Here is a 20,294-nt window from a genome sequence, read left to right as displayed (position 1 = left end):
ATTATATTTTATTTTTATGTTATAACAATCTTTTAAGTAACTGATGACTAAACTACATGTTATTTAATTCACAAGACAATTTTTAAATATTTAGATTAAAGATAATATTTTTAAAAATAACAAAACAATTATCAATTGATAAAAAAATATTAAAATTTACATATCCTAAATTTGATTTAAAATAATAAAATTATTTAAATAAAAATTATTAACTTACCAAGTTAGAGTTTGGGTATATATTAAACTGAGAGTATTCCAAGCAATAGGAAATTCTAAACTTGAAACTAATTTAGGGAAATGTTTATGTAAAAAATGTCTAAATACTTCTCCAATGAGAACTTGGAATATCAGAATAAAAGCGAAATCAACTATCAAAAGTCGAACAATTTCTTGACCTAGCATTGTCTCCCAGCACTAAACAGAAATGACAAAAAGAAAAATCATATTATTAAATACTTCTTAAAAAAAAGCGAATTGTATACCATATATGAAAATACTTACAAAATGATTATCATTCTTATTAGATGAGAAAAACCAAAAGTATACAACCATTCCTAATATAATTATTTCCAGGGTTACAATCCTAAAAAATTTTTCAAAGACAGAATTAATCTGTGTCTTGATATAAAATTATTAAAAGTAATATTAAAATTAAAATTATTAGTTTTTAAAAAAATTCTTTAAGAACAAAACAATTACAACAAGCTCAAAAAACACAATGAATGTACCTGAACAAAGTAAGATAAAGTTGAACTAACTTATCCTTCATTTCATATTTGGAAAGAAAAATATAAAACATTGGTACAACAAAAATTATGGTTGTAATTGTTAATGATATTGCCATTTCTGCTAAAAATTGAATGTTTGTCTGAAATTAAACAAGTACACAATGAAATATTTGACATAGGACTTCACTTTCAAGTAGACAATTTTTATAAATCATTATCATAATGTGACTATTTAATGATATTCAAATTATGTACAATTAAAATATCAAATAATACATGATTTGTTGGACTGATTTGAAAATAAAGATTTCAAAAAATAGACAAGAGACATAAAATTTAATTATTAAAGATTGTCCAAATATATAATTCAAATCATCTAATGTGAGGAAAAAAATCATAATAACCATAGTATTTAGGTTTTACATTAAATGCAAAACCTAAAATGCTATGATTATGACAATATTTTTTTCCTTTACATTAGATAATTATAAATTTTATAATCAAAATTAAAGTCCATTTTGCTAATCTAGTAACAAATACAACTATATGGCCAAAAGTAATAGGACATCTCTAAATGAATAAGAAAAAATTATATTGGTAATCAGTAACTCCTGGATTTGTATGTTATGTGAGGGGCTGGCCAGGAATATGGAGTTTGGCTCGACTTGTGTACCACTTAATTGGCTGTCCAGTCAGGTAAACTGGCCCTCTATGTCAAAGGATGGCTTTCTATAAGTGTAAAAAAATGCAAAGACTAGATGATTGTATAACCACCGTCTCCTTTGTCTCCTTTGTCAGGATTCCCAACACCAGACAGTCAATTTACTAAAAAGAAGGGCTAAAATTTAGCAAGTGGGAGTGCATAGGTAAGTTGATAGGAATCCATTGAGAAAACTAGAATCAAGTCCAATTAACAACTAACAAATACTTTAATTAATAAACAACAAGAATACAAGTGGACTAACTGATTAAGGTTGAATCATAGTTAGCTTCTAAAGTTAAATCTCTAAATGTGAGATCGAGAGAGAGGACTTATGTAATATTCATAATTGTGGTCTTCTATGAGGAGCTTAAAAGTGGACCAGAAGAATCAATCTTCTATGCACTCGGTATAGATTATGGTTTACATCTTCTATATGCGCTTGTGTGGCCAGTCCAGGTTTCTTTGTATGCGCTCGGTGAACTGCCGAATTATTATGGTGAATTCTGTCTTCTAAGAACTGCACTTATGTGGCCAGTTTGGTTTCCAAGAACTGTGCAAAAAGGTGGGAAAACTACTACTTTTTATAGAGATGGCTGGGTAACTGACTCAGCATCATAGGACAGTGAGTAATTTTCAGTCATAGAGAAAAAGAAGTTAGCTTCCTTTCTTTCTTGGAAACAAAAAACATACATCCTTTTTGTTAAAATTTTATCAAAGAAATAAAATATTCTGTCATAATATTTTATAATAATTAATCTCCAAATTCAGAATCTCACAGTTACATGTTTTTCTTGATGATATGAAGGAAAGTGAAACTTTGATATTTGACTTCTCATGGATTTTTGAAGTAAATTATGCTAATTTTATGTAACATATTTTTCCATAGTTTAGTATTTACTATATACTGTATTTCTCAATACTTTTCATTATTGCTGGTATGTCAACTGTGTTATGATGATCAATTGGTAGTTATCATCTATTGGACTGGTTTTAAAAATTAAATTACCAAATAGGATGATGCATTTTTGTCAAGTCAAACATTGGCGACTTGTCTTGACATATTATCTTATATAACTCAATGAAACAAAAAAAACAACTGTGGCGCAACATAGTGGTCAACTTTAAATATTGTTTTCCTGCAACAAATGGCTGGCATAGGTTGCTGAGTCAACACGTCATTCTGTTCTGTAATGGCCATCCATCACTGCTTCTCCCAGTTAGGAAATTGAGGTTGATCCTGACAATTCTTTTCTCATAGCACTCCCACAGTCCAAAGTATTATGCATTGTGGATAAATTATCAGTAAATATTTGCAGAATTTTTTAGTTATTTCTTGACTGTCAGGGAATCCATGACTAGGGAATCCATGAACTATGTACATATAATGAAAGGGAAGAGAGTTTGACAGAAGTACATCATTGTACAGTACATAGAAGAGGGAAGAGATCAAAAATTGCTGAAAAACTGTACATGTAATTAATGGAAGGACCCTAATTGAAATTCTGATTACAATAAGCAATGTTTTATGAGTCTATTTAATTTCTGTTTTGAGAATTCTGCTTTATTATTAAACTTATTATTTTTGTGAGATTATTATTTGCTAAGTCTGATAACATTAAATAATTGATAACAATATCTGTAATTACAATAAATGAATTCTACTGTGTATACAATGAAATTATTATTAATAAACAAAAGTTAAAAACAAACAAAAAAAATCTGTTGAGTTATAAATTGTTCATATTTCAATTAACTGATATATTTTATAGCATTTTAAAAAATTAATAAAATAACTAGTGTAATAAAATCTTCCATATATTTTTTTCATGTAATAAAGCTGTTTATTATAACTATAGTAGAGTTATTTGCTATTAAGCATTAAAAAAAAGAAGAAACTTACCTCTAAGAAAATCCTATAAGAAATCACAAATATACAAAAAAAAGTTGATTTAAAAATTAAGTTTTAGTTTAAAACGTTTTCAATTTTATTAATACTGATAAGTGGTGAAACATTCTAAAATAAATTTTAGTTTAACTAAAGCAATACAGTATAATCTTGGTAATCCATACATTTGTTAGTTCTACACATCTGTAATTTGACATTAATCAACTCTAAATTATTACTATAGCTGCTAATTCCCACTACTTCAAACTACATTTCCCACTAAACATGACATTAATTTCCCATGGGTGCTTCAATTTCCACTAAATTTAGTGTGAATCCACCAACTTGCCAACACCAATTACCAACAGCAGCAGCAGCAGCTTGAATGACAAAATGGCAAAAGACAACTGAAATTTATTTTAAAGGCTCAATAATTAATTTGAGAACTTTAAACAACAGTAACGTATGATCTATAAATATTTTTGATTAATGCAATATACTAATACTAGCAGGTAGGCCCGGCATTGCTCGGGCAAAAGTAATGATAGCGAAGATTAAGATTATTATGTTATAATCACAGAAGAAAAAGAGTAATTTCATCAACAAACTAAATGTTTCTAAAGAAAGGTCGAATTTGAAAATCGAATATTCTAATATTGTTCGATTTTCACGTCGTGTTCTGATTATATCATTCAATTTTCATTGAATGTTCTAAAGAAGAAAAGTCGAGAAAAATCGAACTAATCTGTTTAAATTTGAAAATCGAATATGTTCTAACATATTACTCTTTCTTTTTTTTTCCTCCAGCGCCCATAAATCTTGCACATCGCTTTCTCTTGTTCTCCATTGTTACTTAACACTTTCATTGTTGATGGAAGTGTTAAGCCTTAATCCTGTCCCTCTCCCCGTGGGGAGGAATTTCGAAAAATCCCTTCTTAGTGTGCGTTTTTGTGACGTACCGTAACTATGTACCAAATTTCAACTTTCAACTCCTAACTGTTTGGGCTCTGCGCTGATTATTATTATTATTATTATTATAATTATTATCAACTCGTCTCAATTATATATATAGATTATGCAAATAAACAAATGTTTTCTTTCTTAATAATTAAACAATTGAATTCACCTTATATTATACTTGTATCCACTTTGAACATAATCTTTCATTACAAGATTATGTTAAAATAAATATATTTTATCATTGAGTTTTCGTCCGATGGAGAAAAAGTTTTTTTTATAATTAGAATAAAGACTAAATCTGCTCAAAATGGGATCACCTTTAAGTGTTTGTCTTGGAACACAAAATAAAGGTGATCCCATTTTGGGCAGACTTAGTCTTTATTCTAATTTTAAATATATTTTAATTGGAAATTGTGTTTTTCTCTTCCCTCATTATAACAAGTCTTAGTTCACAAGAATGTCCAAAGTGGATACAAGTATAATATAAGTAATTAAGAACAAGAAGCATGTATCAAAATTGAATTCACCTTATTTCCAATAATCTGACAATCTCCTTAATCTAATACTGTTCTGGTCCCACATATGTCAGATTACCAAGATGGTACTGTATATGAAAATATTCTCACCTATTATGAGAGATGTTTACAGATTTTTAAGAATTTCATTTTACTTCACAACTTGTAAGTATAGTTGAAATTAAAGAAATGCAAGTTTTGATGTATTTGCATTTATTTAAATCAAAGTTTTAGTCAATTTATGCCTGCCAATGAGTACTTTTAAAATTAAATTTATTTTAAAAAGTTATAAATTAGCAGAGTGACCTCTACAACTGATCTTTCAATTGGTTCTACAGTCAAAAACCAAAATCATTCCCATTTATCCAAAAGCTCCTGCCAATCAATTATTTATTAAAAAATCAAGAGTTAATTATATACTGCTTATCTAATGAATAATGTTAAGATTTTTTTATAGTTTTTATTGAAAGCAATCATTAGAATCTTTTAGTGATATAAAAATTCTTTAAATAAAAATTCCAAATAACTAGATTACAAAATTAGTTTTATCTTTGCAATAAATACAGTATATGTGCCTTTAATATAAATCAGTGTTAAAAATTATAATATCAATAAAGTATGATTAAATATAAACTTATATACAAATTCTTATAGCTTTAAAACATCCTCATAATTTCAAAATTATTATTATTTATGAAAAAACTTATATCTGGCATAATTAAAATTTCTAATAAATATCAACAGCTTACTTTTAATGCTTTTATTTCAAGTAAGTAATAAATTAAATATCCCAAAGAACACATTGTAGCTACTACAACTGCATTTATAAATATAAGTCTGAAAATATACATGAAGGGATTTTCAATTACAACCACTTTGCTTCCTCTTCTATGGTGACTTAATTCTTCCTGAAAATAAAACATGATTAGTACATATATGATTAAAAATCACATATATATATATACACACACACACACACACACACACACACACAAACTAGAAGTAGAAATATATTCAACTCACCAAAAACCTTGTTTTAACACCAGCAGGCATTTATGTTTTTGCCTAACTATAGGTCTGCTTCAGGTCTTAAACCTTTTGTTTTATTTTGGAATTTGGAGAAGAGCAATATAACATTTCAAACTTTGGAATGAATGATGATGAAATTCAAAATCATGTTCGATGTTCTTAGTATAAATATTTACATATTTAAATTGATGTTATATAAATTTACATGGGTTATACATATATGTTTTCTTAATTAATAAGATCCATTTTCTTGATTCCCATTTGGATCATCATAAAATATTTGACAGGCACTTGAAATCTTTTCCTCCTCCTCACAAATGAAGCATTTCCCTCTCAATCCCACTTTGTAAATTTTTAAAGCTTCTATTGCTTTAGCATACTCTGCATGAATGGTGTGTCCAAGAAGATTAACTTGGTCCAAGTTTAGTTTCACTCCTGTTTTGGAGGTATATGGACAAAGCAAAGGTTTGTTTCTTCTTTTCTATGTTGTATTTGTGTTTTGTAGTTTGTTTAGTCAGTAATCTGAGAAAGATCTAGTATATATCTGTACTAGATCTCAAATCTTTCATCCAGTATCGAAATCTTATATACTCCTGGTGCTTTCATTTTATTCATGGGATTTTTACAATTATGTATGGTTTATATACAGGAGAAATCCAATTATATAAGTATGACATCTCTATTTTTAGCAATTTCCTTATATACAGGATGAAATTGTTGGACATATTCAATGTTTATGTTAGGGATTGGAAGAATTTGTGGTGGTGTGTTTATTCCTTGTATTTGCATATATATGTGCTAGACATCAGACCATTCTTTTAGAATATATGTTCAATAGCAATACAGCAGACTCTTGGAAATACGGCCATTCCTTCCCAGAAATGTCAGATTAGTGAGTGCGCAAAATTACTGAGAGATAAAAGATGTCAGTTTAATTCTTTGTTAAATTTAATGTTATATGTTTATTGTCTTTAGCATAAAAGTATTTAAAAAAACAAATAAGAGACAAATACTTGTATATAGTAAAAGAAATTTAAATGTAATACAGCACAATTGAAATGTTTCATCTTCTACTCAGTGTAATCACTTCAAAAAATGTCATGGATTTTTATTTGCTTTAAAGAAGATGCTCATCGATGACATAGTGTCATGCAACCATTTTGAGTACTGTAATCACTTACATCAGTACTGCATGTTCAAGTTGTTACATTATATACTTTGGGAAAATGATGGCAGCTTTGGCTCTAGCAGTATGAGAAATATTTATTCTTCTGTCTCTATGGTGTCTTCTTCCTAATCACTTTCATCCTGTACAGTTTTGTTAATTTATTCATCTATTAAAGCCTGATCTACTTCACAATATTCCTCATTCAACATATTAGTAACATCCTCTTCATCAACTTCTCCTCCTTCTGGAAGCTTGTGGAACATATCAATGAACACAGCATCCGGAAATGATTCTGAATTGACTGACTGACTATCACCTAATGCAGACTCCAACTCAGTGTGAATAGAAGGCCATGCTTTTTCCAACACTTCACTATTGTAGTACTCTCCACAATGTCCCATGCTTCTGTTCTTTGGATATCATCATCATCCATATTGAGTGCTTCCACACCTTCAGCATTGTTTACACATTCATCTGATAGGGAGGTAAGTATTGCTTGTTGATGGTGACACTTAATTGATTCCAAAATTCCCTGATTCATAGGTTGTCATATTTGGTGGGAGAAAGAGTTTGTATATCACCTGATTTCAGAGAAAAGTCAGAGGGCTGACCGGGAGTGTTTCAATTAGGATGATGGCTTTTAATGAAAGTTAATTTTTATCTGGTAAGAAAAAGAAAAACTCCTATCTATTTGCATTAATAAACTTTAATAATTAAAACACAAAAAAACCAAAAAACCATACAAGTGTGACGATCGGGATATTGTGAACTTTATCATTTATATGTACTGTACCTTTATAATCTTATAACTATATTTTATACAAACTCTACATTTTATACAAAAACGGAACGAAATAGACCAAAAAGGGTTAGTTAAACGGGAAATCAACTGATAAATTCTGTTGATAAGAACAGTTTAAACTCGATGCCCACGAGTTGAGTTCCTTGTTAAGATGAGTCCAATTTCGGTGACACGACTACGTCACCAATAATTTTATTGGTCCAAGAAGATCATCTCTTCTGACGAAATCAAAGAAGGGCCTGCAAACTCCCTCCCCATATAAAAAGGGAGCACGATGAGTAAGACGAAGAAGTTGTTACTGACCGTGTGTTTGTGCGCTCAAAGGGATAGTTACCTGTCGCTGCCGATCCTCCCTCATCATCTATATTCAAGCCGAACTGTCATCGTTACACTTCCTATCTGAACAACTATTACCTGTTAGTGGACAGAGTCATTACCAACGATCTACTACAAGATCATTTATTCTTAGCCCGAACGCCTACAACGGTCTATAAGGATATCATCGATTATTACATCGACATCCGACTACATATCTTAAGGTATTTATCCTACACGCGAATATTTGTAAGCTCTCTCTCTCTCTCTCTAATCCGCGTAGATTTTATGTTCGCGGATCGTGAGCCATGTACCTTATCACGTGTCTCTCTGTAAAGTAATCGCTTGTATCTAATTAGTCCTATGGAAAAAATAAACGGGTATATTTTTATATATAAATCTCTGGGTGCGTTTTTTCCGTCATCCTCTCCACTCGCTTCATTCCGGGTCTAACCCATACGTAACCGCTCGCGCAATTGATTTTCTGTATCAATCTAAAGGTACAGTGGTGTCATACTGACGTGGTATCAAAGAGATACCGGCCCTATGGTCACAGTGGTGTCAGAAGTGGGATTTTGTTTTGAAGGAAATAATCTAACAAAGAATGGAGGCTCAAGGTGGAGAGAATCCGGGAGGAAGTGCACCTTCGGGATTATCCGGAATGATTCCCTTAACCCCCTCATTTTCGGGCGACACATCAGGATTGCGCATCAGGGACTTCTTTGACTCGCTAGACGAAATAGCAAAACTAACTGGATGGACTAAGGCACAAAGTCTCGGCGTCGCGAAGTTAAAATTAACGGGCATAGCGAGGGATTTCGCATGGAAGGATGCGCGAATGCGAGCAATTGATACGTACGAGGAGTTCAAACGACAAATGATCTTACGCTTTGAGAAAGAACCATACTCGCTTAGACTTCAGAAATTCCATGCATGCATTCAGAAACGCGACGAGGACGTACAGACGTACGCAGTTCGGTTGCAAGGCCTAGTATCGGAGACCATAATCGAACAGACAGGGGCCGATGCTCGCGAAACAGAAATAATCAAGCGATGCCAAAATAAAGAGCGAGACGAGCGGCTACTCGCCCAATTTTTAAGCGGTCTCAACGATAGAATTAAAAGACGGGTGATGTCTAGAGAACCAGATTCCTTTGATAAAGCAGTTAAAGTGGCAATCAGCGAGGAAACTATAGAGCAGTTGACCGGGAAATCACAAGGGATAGTCGGGGCAATAACCAGTCCCGAGGACGAACGCACAAGTAACCTCGAAGCGACGTTAGCTAACATACTAAGCCAATTAAACGAACTAAAATTTAAGGAGGATCATCAGCGGCGTGGATTCACACATCCAGTAAGCAGGGGAAGACACTATTATTCCTCGAGAGGAGGACATGGGTATTCTCGATTTGATTCATCTGTCAGGGGAGCGCGCGGCAGAAGCCGACCGTATCGATCAAACAATCTACCAGGCAGACGAAGAGGCAACTTCCAACCTAATCTAATTCAAGCGCCAACTCAAAACCCACCACAGGGGAGAATAAACAAAATGAATTGGCGACAGAATAATAGGCGATGGAGGAACGATAATACACACACACGTCGACCTCAAAAAAATATCCGATCTGAGACCATGACTTTAGATGTACAAGAAAAAGGAGATGAATTGGGAGCGCAAAATCGAATAGGAGCTAGAAGGATAGGCAATAATCTAGAACCTAGTCTGTGTTGTTCAATCAACGATTATCCAGCTCGACTGGCGATAGATACTGGTTCCACGGTAACACTTATATCTCGAACCTTCGCTAAGAAAACAACTACAATCAATTTTAATGAAAGGGGAAGAAGAATACTCTTTCAAAGTGTCACGGGACATGGCATCAGAACGTATGGAACTATAAGGTTCCGGTTTCAAATAGGACCTTTACAATTCGACTACTCCTGTTATGTAGTAGACGATCAAATACCTCATCCTTTTGACGGTCTATTAGGACGAGATATAATTAAGGGCCAAGAACTTCTCATAAATTTAGCAAGAGAGAAAATAATACTTCCAGGAGGAGAGGAAATAGATTTTCGGAAGCCAGAAGTGGAGACAACACGATCAATCCGAGGAAATGGGAAACGAACTCGTAAGGGTACGTTTATACGACCTCCTACTAACTCTATAATTATGAAAAACGACAAATCTAATATTTCACAACAACCTATTCCTAAAGAACAGGCAAGAGAGGTAATCTTGATTACAGACTGCAATCTTCCTCCAAGAACAGAGATTATTACTACCGCGAGAATATCTGGAGTAAAACGGAGAGGAGAAATAGGAGTTATAGAATCGGGAATATCTAATCCAGAGGGTGTCCTAGGTGTCGATTCCTTAGTAAAGACGAGAAAAGGAGGCCAAGTCCCCATCCGAATCATGAATCTATCTACTCAACCAAGGAAATTATCCAAAGGCGAGTGTGTAGGAACCTTCCACAAGGCAGTAGAGGAAGAAGATAACCCGAACACAATCAGATCTACTGACGCTCAGAATTCGAGTGCAACTGCAACTCTAACGAAAGAGGAATTCGGTCAACTATTCGATTGGACCCACATTGGAAAGGACAAGAAGCGTCCCTTATTAGATCTATTGTACCAATATAGGCATGTGTTCGCCGCGAATGACTATGATTTGGGATATTGTCCAGTAGTAGAACATGAGATAAACACCGGAGATGCCTCTCCTGTGTATCAACCACCTTACAGGATACCTTATGCTCAAAGAGAACAGATGAATAAAATCATTGACGGACTATTGGAGCAGGGTATAATAGAACATTCTAAATCTCCCTGGTCAGCCCCTGCTTTGTTAGTGAAGAAAAAGGATCAAACATGGCGTCTTGTGGTAGATTATAGGAGGCTGAATAAAGTGACAAGGGCAGATCCTTATCCTTTACCTTTGGTGCAAGAAGCGCTTAGTCTTATAGGTCGGGCGAAATACTTCTCGACAATGGATACCTTATCAGGATTCTGGCAATTAGGATTGCGCGACAAGGAGAAGTCAGCGTTCTCAACCCCTGATGGTCATTACCAGTGGAATCGCATGGCAATGGGCCTTTGCGGAGCCCCAGCGTCTTGGCAAAGGGCCGCAGACTTTATCTTACATGGCTTAAAGGGGAAAACCTGTCTAGTTTACATGGACGACATACTAACTTTTAGCTCCGATTTCCAAACGCATCTAATTCGTTTAGAACAAATCTTTCAGAGACTGGCTACAGCGGGTCTAAAATTAAAACCCAAGAAGTGTCATTTCCTTCAACAACAAATAAAATTCTTAGGACATGATGTCTCGGCTGAAGGAATACGACCCGATCCAGATAAAATAAAATGTGTTCTGAACTTCCCTCGTCCTACAAACGAACACGATGTCAAATCGTTCCTTGGATTAACGGGTTACTACCGAAGACACATTGATTCTTATGCAAAGATAGCAAAACCTCTAACCGATTTGTTGAAAAAGGATAACCAATTCCAATGGGAAGAAGAACACGAACGCAGTTTCGAGAGACTCAAAGAAATAATCACCTCAGCTCCTCTTTTGAAATCTCCAGACTTTTCCAAACCCTTTATTCTATCCACAGACGCATCAAACGAAGCAATTGGAGCGGTCTTGTCTCAAGAAGAAATAGACGGAGAAAAACCTATCGCATATGCTAGCAGAATATTAAGAAAACCAGAGAAGAACTATAGTACTACGGAGAAGGAGTGTTTGGCGGTAGTTTGGGCCACCAAATACTTCCGACCATACCTGTATGGGAGAAAATTCACTATAATAACGGATCATCGACCATTAAGATGGCTTATCAGTAATAAAGACTCTACTTCAAATTCTCGAGTTGCACGATGGGTCATTTTCTTACAGGAATTTGACTTTGATATCAAACATCGAGCCGGAAGTTGTCATAAAAATGCAGATGCATTAAGTAGAATTCCTATTCGACAAATTTCGACTGCCAACAACTTCGACCCAATCTATTCAAAGTCCCAAATTGGCGAATTTCAGAGAAAGGAAGAGAAATGGAATACCATTATTCATTATCTAGAAAGCGATACGTCTCCAGATCAGACACAACATTATTTCCTAGATGAAAAAGGAGTGTTGTATCATCAACAATCTACCCCTCAAGGGGAAATCATAGAACAACTAGTCATTCCGTCCATCTTAATTCCCTACATCTTACGAATTCATCATGACACACCTATTGGAGGCCATTTGGGATCACAGAAAATGCAACAAAAACTTCAATCGCTGTTCTACTGGCCAACAATGAAACAGGATATAAAAACCTATTGTCAGAGCTGTCAACGTTGTGCTTTAATGAAAAGAAAGGACAAACGACAAGAAGCGGAATTGCAGCTATTTCCTCCTCTAACACGATTGTTCGAACGTACCGCTATGGATGTAGTAGGACCTTTACCTGTCACGTCAAATGGCAACAAATATATACTTGTTTTCATCGATCATTTCAGTCGTTATGCCGAGGCCATACCTTTACCGAATATTCAGAGCAAAACTATTGCAAAAGCATTTGTCACACATATCGTCCTACGACATTCCACACCTGTTCAATTACTTACTGACCGCGCACCGAATCTAATATCTAAGATGTTTAAGGAAGTATGCGAATTATTACAAATAAAACGACTTCTTACTACCGCATATCATCCTGCATGTAACGGAATAGTGGAGAGATTTAACAAGACCCTTATCGATATCATTGCACATTATGTAGCTAAGGACCAACGAGATTGGGACGAATGGATTCCTTATGCGTTGTTTGCTTATAATACAACCATACATGCTTCTACAGACGACAGCCCTTTCTTTCTATTATACGGGAGAGATCCAACCTTTCCTTTTGATCTAATAACTAGTCCCACGAAAACTAAATACGATGTTGAAGACAATTATGCTTCAGAACTTAGATACCGAATGACAGAAGCTCATCAAGTAGCACAAAAACATGCAGAACAAGCTGCCCGAAAAAGACAGACACGACATCGTCAAACTCACAAAATACCTACGTATCATATTGACGATCGAGTATTTTTGAACGAAGTAATTGTACCTCAAGGACTTAAACGAAAGTTGGCACCGAGGTGGTCAGGGCCATTCCGAATCGTGGCTGAACTAAGCCCTGTTACCTTTATCATTGAAAACCTAACTACCAAGAAAAGACTGCAAGTACATGCTAATCGCCTCAAGCACGCAATTGCGCGGCAAGAGTTTGAGCTGAACACTCTACATCAACCTGTCCCTACCACATCGATCAATCAATCTCTTCCAGAGGAATGTTCCTATTTAGACCCCTGGGACGAATTTATCTTCTCCGAGATGTCACGACAACAATCTGAACCCACATCTGAATCGGAATCGGAATCTGAAGGAGAGCAGGAAACTGAAGTAGAATCCACTATCGAAGGGGAACAACCGACTTCATCTCATTCTTATGCTTTAAGAAGTCAAGGACCTGTGGAAGATCGACCTTGGATCCTTCCAACTCCACGACGAAGTCGAATCCCTAAAAGGAAAGCTAGCTCACCAAGGGAAAGCAGGAACAATATACAACCCCCAAAGGTAACGAAAAGGGGAACCTAAATCGCAAAATTCTCTAAATCGTAAACTTAATCCTTTTTAAGAAACGAAATAGCTACGAAATCAAAATTTTATTAATATAAATTATAATATGTCCTGTTACCTTCTTCATCTAACGACTTTTCCCCTTTATCCAGAATACTCCGACCAACGAGACTCCAGGCATTATGCATATACAGCTCTTGCTACGATTTATCCTTATAATTTTGCTATGCATGTAGCCTTTATATATCAATAAATCATATTTACTCCAGATAACCTATTCCATGACTTCCTTATTATTTATTTTTTTTTCACTATTCTACTAGAAAGAGAGAGAGCAAATATCGTGAGGAAATTGCCAATTTCCGTACTTTATTAATAACCTCCGCGAACGAAAAGACGACTGATAGGACATCATGACGCGATCGCGATATAATGCAAAAGAGAGAGAGCCGGAACGAATCTGTAAAACCAATTCCTTAGGTGAAAATCCAGCTTGCTCGATAAAACCAAGCTTGATTTTAGAAAACCCAGGGTGATGTGACGATCGGGATATTGTGAACTTTATCATTTATATGTACCTTTATAATCTTTTAACTATATTTTATACAAACTCTACATTTTATACAAAAACGGAACGAAATAGACCAAAAAGGGTTAGTTAAACGGGAAATCAACTGATAAATTCTGTTGATAAGAACAGTTTAAACTCGATTCCCACGAGTTGAGTTCCTTGTTAAGATGAGTCCAATTTCGGTGACACGACTACGTCACCAATAATTTTATTGGTCCAAGAAGATCATCTCTTCTGACGAAATCAAAGAAGGGCCTGCAAACTCCCTCCCCATATAAAAAGGGAGCACGATGAGTAAGACGAAGAAGTTGTTACTGACCGTGTGTTTGTGCGCTCAAAAGGATAGTTACCTGTCGCTGCCGATCCTCCCTCATCATCTATATTCAAGCCGAACTGTCATCGTTACACTTCCTATCTGAACAACTATTACCTGTTAGTGGACAGAGTCATTACCAACGATCTACTACAAGATCATTTATTCTTAGCCCGAACGCCTACAACGGTCTATAAGGATATCATCGATTATTACATCGACATCCGACTACATATCTTAAGGTATTTATCCTACATGCGAATATTTGTAAGCTCTCTCTCTCTCTCTCTCTAATCCGCGTAGATTTTATGTTCGCGGATCGTGAGCCATGTACCTTATCACGTGTCTCTCTGTAAAGTAATCGCTTGTATCTAATTAGTCCTATGGAAAAAATAAACGGGTATATTTTTATATATAAATCTCTGGGTGCGTTCTTTCCGTCATCCTCTCCACTCGCTTCATTCCGGGTCTAACCCATACGTAACCGCTCGCGCAATTGATTTTCTGTATCAATCTAAAGGTACAGTGGTGTCATACTGACGTGGTATCAAAGAGATACCGGCCCTATGGTCACACAAGTATTTTTGACACTTATAGAATGTCATCTTCAGGGAAAAAGAAACAAATTTTAGAACATTAATATAATAGAAAACAGTAGTCTTAATTTTTATCTGGTAAGAATTATTTGGCATGAGAAGAAAATTGTTTCTTTCAGTTTCTTTTTCTTCAGTTTTCTTCCTTCAGAACTGGTATGAATTTATCATGGAATCAGAGAAAAAATTTCTGAGTCTATCTATGCTTTCTTTTGAGCACAACAATCTACTGTTAGTGTAATCGTCTTGCTGTGCTGAAAAAATTGTGGCTGTTGGACTTTTCCAGTCACCAGAAGAAAAAGTTTATGACTCCCATCATTGGGAGTGTTCAGAGTGATGCACTTTTTTTTATTGTTTATACCCAAGAACTTCCTTTTCATTATTGACAGCAAGGGTTTTTGAAGGAAGCATTTTGAAAGCGAGACCAGTCTCATCAGCATTGTACACTGCAACAGGCATTAATTTTTCTTCCTTTATTATGTTCTCCAACTTCTTTTTAAGCACATTTGCATCTTTTTTGTTTGCTGACCAACTTTCCAGAGTGACTGTCAGCTGCCACACGTCTTTTCTTCCAGTTTGATAGCCAGCTCTTGCTTGATATAAACAGTTTACTGCTGCCAAGTTCTCTGTGTTAAATGCCCTTCTGTTTACTTTGATTATCAGACCACTAATAATTAGTCCTTTAGTGAATGCTGTATAAAGCATTTGCAAACAGCAGCATCAAGTTTATCATTCTTACCCTTTCGTATAACTTTTCATTTTCTCAACTCACTGTCCATTTGGCTGGCATACTGTTCAAGTTGATTCTCTTTCATCTTTATAAAATAAACAGTATAATATAGAGTGGCACATCCAACATTATACTCAATAGCAATGGATTTTTGGAAACAACCTTGCTTTAACTTCTCTAATACCGTATTTCCAATTTCTGTGCGAGTTCTAACATAACACATTTTCTTTTTGCAGCCATAATTGACAATTACCAAACCAAGTCAACCATCAACCACTTTACACACTTCTAAATGTTGACATCACACTGGATGACCATCCATGTGACACACTCCATTTACATCAAAGCCAGAGATCAGATAATTGAGATGATGTATTATCAAGAGCCAGATTAGCAAGTGTGTACAGTATTCTAAACATATTTTAATTCTCTTAGTGTGTTTAGAATGTTTGAGTAATATGTAAATACCTGTTTAGTTAGGGCTCTAAATGCCATCATTCTGTATGCATATGGATCATTGGAATTATTCATTATAAATATAGGTTGGTATCAGAGTTTGTAGTGCATGTCAGTTTTAATATTATTTTCCTTGAACTGAATGTTTATGTCTAAAAAGTGTGCTGCATTATTGTTAAACTGATCTAGTTTCAAAGAAAGCTGTTTATTATTATATAAATCTTTACTAGGACATATTTGAGGAAACAGAACACCAGTACAATAAGTCCTAATAAATGATACGTCCTAGTAGACATTTATATAATAATAAACTGTATAAAATAAGGACATAAAGGCAAAGGAATTAAACCTCTTTATTGTTCATATGATGTACAAAATTGTCAATGCCTGCTCTTGCTTTCCAGATGATACTGGATCCCAAACTGGCTGAAAGATTTGAGAAAGATCTAGTAGAGATATATACTAGATCTTTCTCAGATTACTGACTAAACAAACTACAAAACACAAATACAACATAGAAAAGAAGAAAAAAACCTTTGCTTTGTCCATATACCTCCAAAACAGGAGTGAAATCAACCTTGGACCAAGTTAATATTCTTGGAGACACCATTCATGCAGAGTATGCTAAAGCAATAGAAGCTTTAAAAATTTACAAAGTGGGATTGAGAGGGAAATGCTTCATTTGTGAGAAGGAGGAAAAGATTTCAAGTGCCTGTCAAATATTTTATGATGATCCAAATGGAAATCAAGAAAATGGATCTTATTAATTAAGAAAACATATATGTATAACCCATGTAAATTTATATAACATCAATTTAAATATGTAAATATTTACACTAAGAACATCGAACATGATTTTGAATTTCACCATCATTCATTCCAAAATTTGAAATGTTATATTGCTCTTCTCCAAATTCCAAAATAGAACAAAAGGTTTAAGACTTGAAACAGACTTATAATTAATTCTTTTTGCCTCTATGTCTTTACTTTTATTGATTTCAAACTCTCATTCTCAGGTGAAAATAAAGATATTTTGTTTTGATTTTTCTGACCAAGTTCTCCTCTATTTACTATACAGAAACTACAAGAGTGTAGTAAGTCCTATTAATAAACAAAGTCCAAAGTAGACAAGGATAAAAACAGACCTGTAATTAAGTTGAAAACATTTGTCCACATCTACATGAATGATGATAAATGCCTGCTAGTGTTAAAATAAGGTTTTCGATGAGTTGATCAAACAATCCACCTTGTAGAAGTACCAAGTATTTGGTAGAAATATACTATTTTTTTCTGTCAATAGGCTATTAATTATAAGAAACCAAAACTTAACATTAGCAAAAGCCACAAATTGAAACTGATCAATAATACCTATAGTTAAGAATTTAAATTTAGGATTTTTTCTCTTGATCTTGATTAAATGAAATTTATTATAATAAACAAATATATTTATAAAAAATAAATATTTTTATAATTAAAATCTTATATGTAATATAAATTTGAACTAGAAAAATATTTATTTTACATTTATTTCTTAAACTATGTTACACGTTCTTAATAGTTTTCAAAAGTTAAATATTACGAAATGTTAATATGATTTAGAAAGCAATGAATATCATTGTTGTTAAATATATATAATTAGAACTATATAAAAAAGGTAACAAAAAAAAAAATTGTCTTGCTTGCCTATTTCTGAAAAAGTTTATAATTTGTTAATTTGCATGTACTATTTTAAATTACATTTTCTTTGGTCTTACTACTGACTATTTGCCAATTATTATTTAAAATTATTTAAATTTATGCATATAAAGTTTATAATGTTTACAAATAATTATAAATTATGAAAACCACGGATTATGTAAAGAAAAATTAAAAATCAGAATTGGGTTAATAAAGACATCAGGAGCAGAGTCTTTAGTATAATGTAAAAAATTATTATTATTAAAATAGTAATAATAATAATATTTCTATATTTCTTTAACAACAATATTAAAAAAAAATAATTTAGATGTTAAAAATATTTAGTGTCTAAAAAGACAAGTACAAGTTTAAAGAATGTTTTAATCTATTACCAATTAAAAGCTCAGATGTAATAAAGAAGAAATATTTTGAGATGTTAAAATCTCATAACAGTTACTTTTACATAAAATTAAAAATGCCACAAGTACAATATGAAATTATAACCTCACTTTGGTTCAACTATTTTGTATTTGTGTACTTTTTGTCTTTTTAAATACTTCTAGTATTAAATATAAAAACTGAAATTCCAAACATAATTTAAATAAAAAATTACTTAGTCTTTTTTGATATCTTGATTGGAAAGAGATAAAGTTACTAACATCTAAAAAATTTCTTTTGATGTCTTCTTAGTAATTTTATCTATTTCTAATCATTCATATTAAACCTCTTAAAATAAGTTTAATAAAAATAATAAACTTACAGTTGATTAATAAATTAAATTTTCATACTTACTAATAAATTGTTATAGATACTTCTAGATTTTAACCTTGCAGCTTCTGCAGTTTCTATAGTAAAATCCCATCCACAAAATATTTTATTTGAATATAAATTTCTAGATCTTCCAAACATTTCTACAAAGCTATTTTGATATGCATGAGCAAGACTGTAATTTTTAAATAAGATTTAATTAAAAATCACTTTAGGTAATATTCGATAAACTTTCAATATAAATTTACTTTACCTATAGGCTGAGGCTATGAGCCAGAAAATAAAATAAAATGACATGCTGAAAATATATGCCTCTGGCATACTGTACGATATTGTACCAATTGTTCCATTCCAGTAATATCCATAATACATTAATGTATCAAATAAAAAATCCTAGAAATTAAAATACATATTTAAATTAAGTTATTCAAATTATAAACCTGTTAATAACTAAATTCAAACAATGAGGGTGTTTGAAAAGTAACACCTTTTAAATTTTTTCAAATAATGCATTTTTTATTTAAATTGAATATACAAAATAAAATATAAGTATAGACTTATTTTCTAAGTAAGAACCATAAACATTTATGCATTTATCCTAATGCATCACAAGGATAAAAGTACCAGTTTTTCAAGTGTTTATTAAGAGAAGAATGCCAAATTCAGTTCATCTGTTTGAAACCTCTTCTCATTGAGGATTTTTTCTTTGTGCAAAATAGGTGGTAATCTCTAAACACTAGATCAGAGTTATAATGAGGATGTAAAAGTTTCTAACCATAGGCTGAAACTTCTTCTACAACCTTCTATGCTTGAGGCTGGATCACTGCATAAGCTTGTTTACACTTGTCTGACATCTTGCACTATTGTCAAATGTTGGAATAATTCACATAATCTTTGGAATACATTTCCAATATTTTGGCACGAATTTGTGATCATTTTTGTCCTTTCGTTTAAAAAAAAATAACCATACCACATCTCTATTTCTCTTTGGTGAATAATGTGATAGAGATGCCATTTTCATCCAAACTATATTGCTTGCCTGTGAGATATCAGAATCTGTTGAAAAACATTATGGAAGAGAAAAAGGGTGAATTATATGGCCCTGTTCTTTTTTAAAATCTGAATTAAAATAAACGTGATAGAAAAGAAAAGCAATACTTTTTGAAATGCCCTCATATTATTATTTCAAAAATACAAAATGATCATAACATGATGTTAATGTTCACTTTCTATTTTGAGCTATTATATAAACATAAAATACAGAAACATTTTATAATTAATTTCTAAATGCAGAGAGATTTTTATTGCTTATAAATGGAGAGTATCAACATTCTATCATTCTATTATTTGCTTTACATAAAATTTGTATAATCGCAAACCAGATTAAGTGGTGTCAGGAATCTTGATGATAATTGGAGAGAGTTGAGAAATACTTATCAACTTTCAATGATATTTTAG

The 20,294-nt window shown here is 33.0% G+C and overlaps 1 protein-coding gene across 1 annotated transcript in view; it reads right to left on the bottom strand.

The window, feature by feature from the left end:
• Positions 1-20,294, bottom strand: part of LOC136976048 (transmembrane channel-like protein 5) — a 52,609-nt gene that overhangs the window by 14,408 nt on the left and 17,907 nt on the right. The window contains exons 5-10 of the mRNA XM_067271233.1: positions 19,090-19,229; positions 18,861-19,011; positions 5,541-5,699; positions 729-868; positions 502-583; positions 218-414 (exon numbers count right to left, since the gene is read on the bottom strand). Coding sequence (XP_067127334.1) covers positions 218-414; positions 502-583; positions 729-868; positions 5,541-5,699; positions 18,861-19,011; positions 19,090-19,229 — 869 coding nt within the window. The remainder of the gene's footprint in view (positions 1-217; positions 415-501; positions 584-728; positions 869-5,540; positions 5,700-18,860; positions 19,012-19,089; positions 19,230-20,294) is intronic.

Source organism: Centruroides vittatus, unplaced genomic scaffold (genome assembly GCF_030686945.1).
Source record: "Centruroides vittatus isolate TY-2023 unplaced genomic scaffold, ASM3068694v2 contig_393, whole genome shotgun sequence".
NCBI classification, from domain to species: Eukaryota; Metazoa; Arthropoda; class Arachnida; order Scorpiones; family Buthidae; genus Centruroides; species Centruroides vittatus.
Note: the sequence above shows the minus strand (reverse complement) of the source record. Positions and strands in the feature narration are given on the sequence as shown.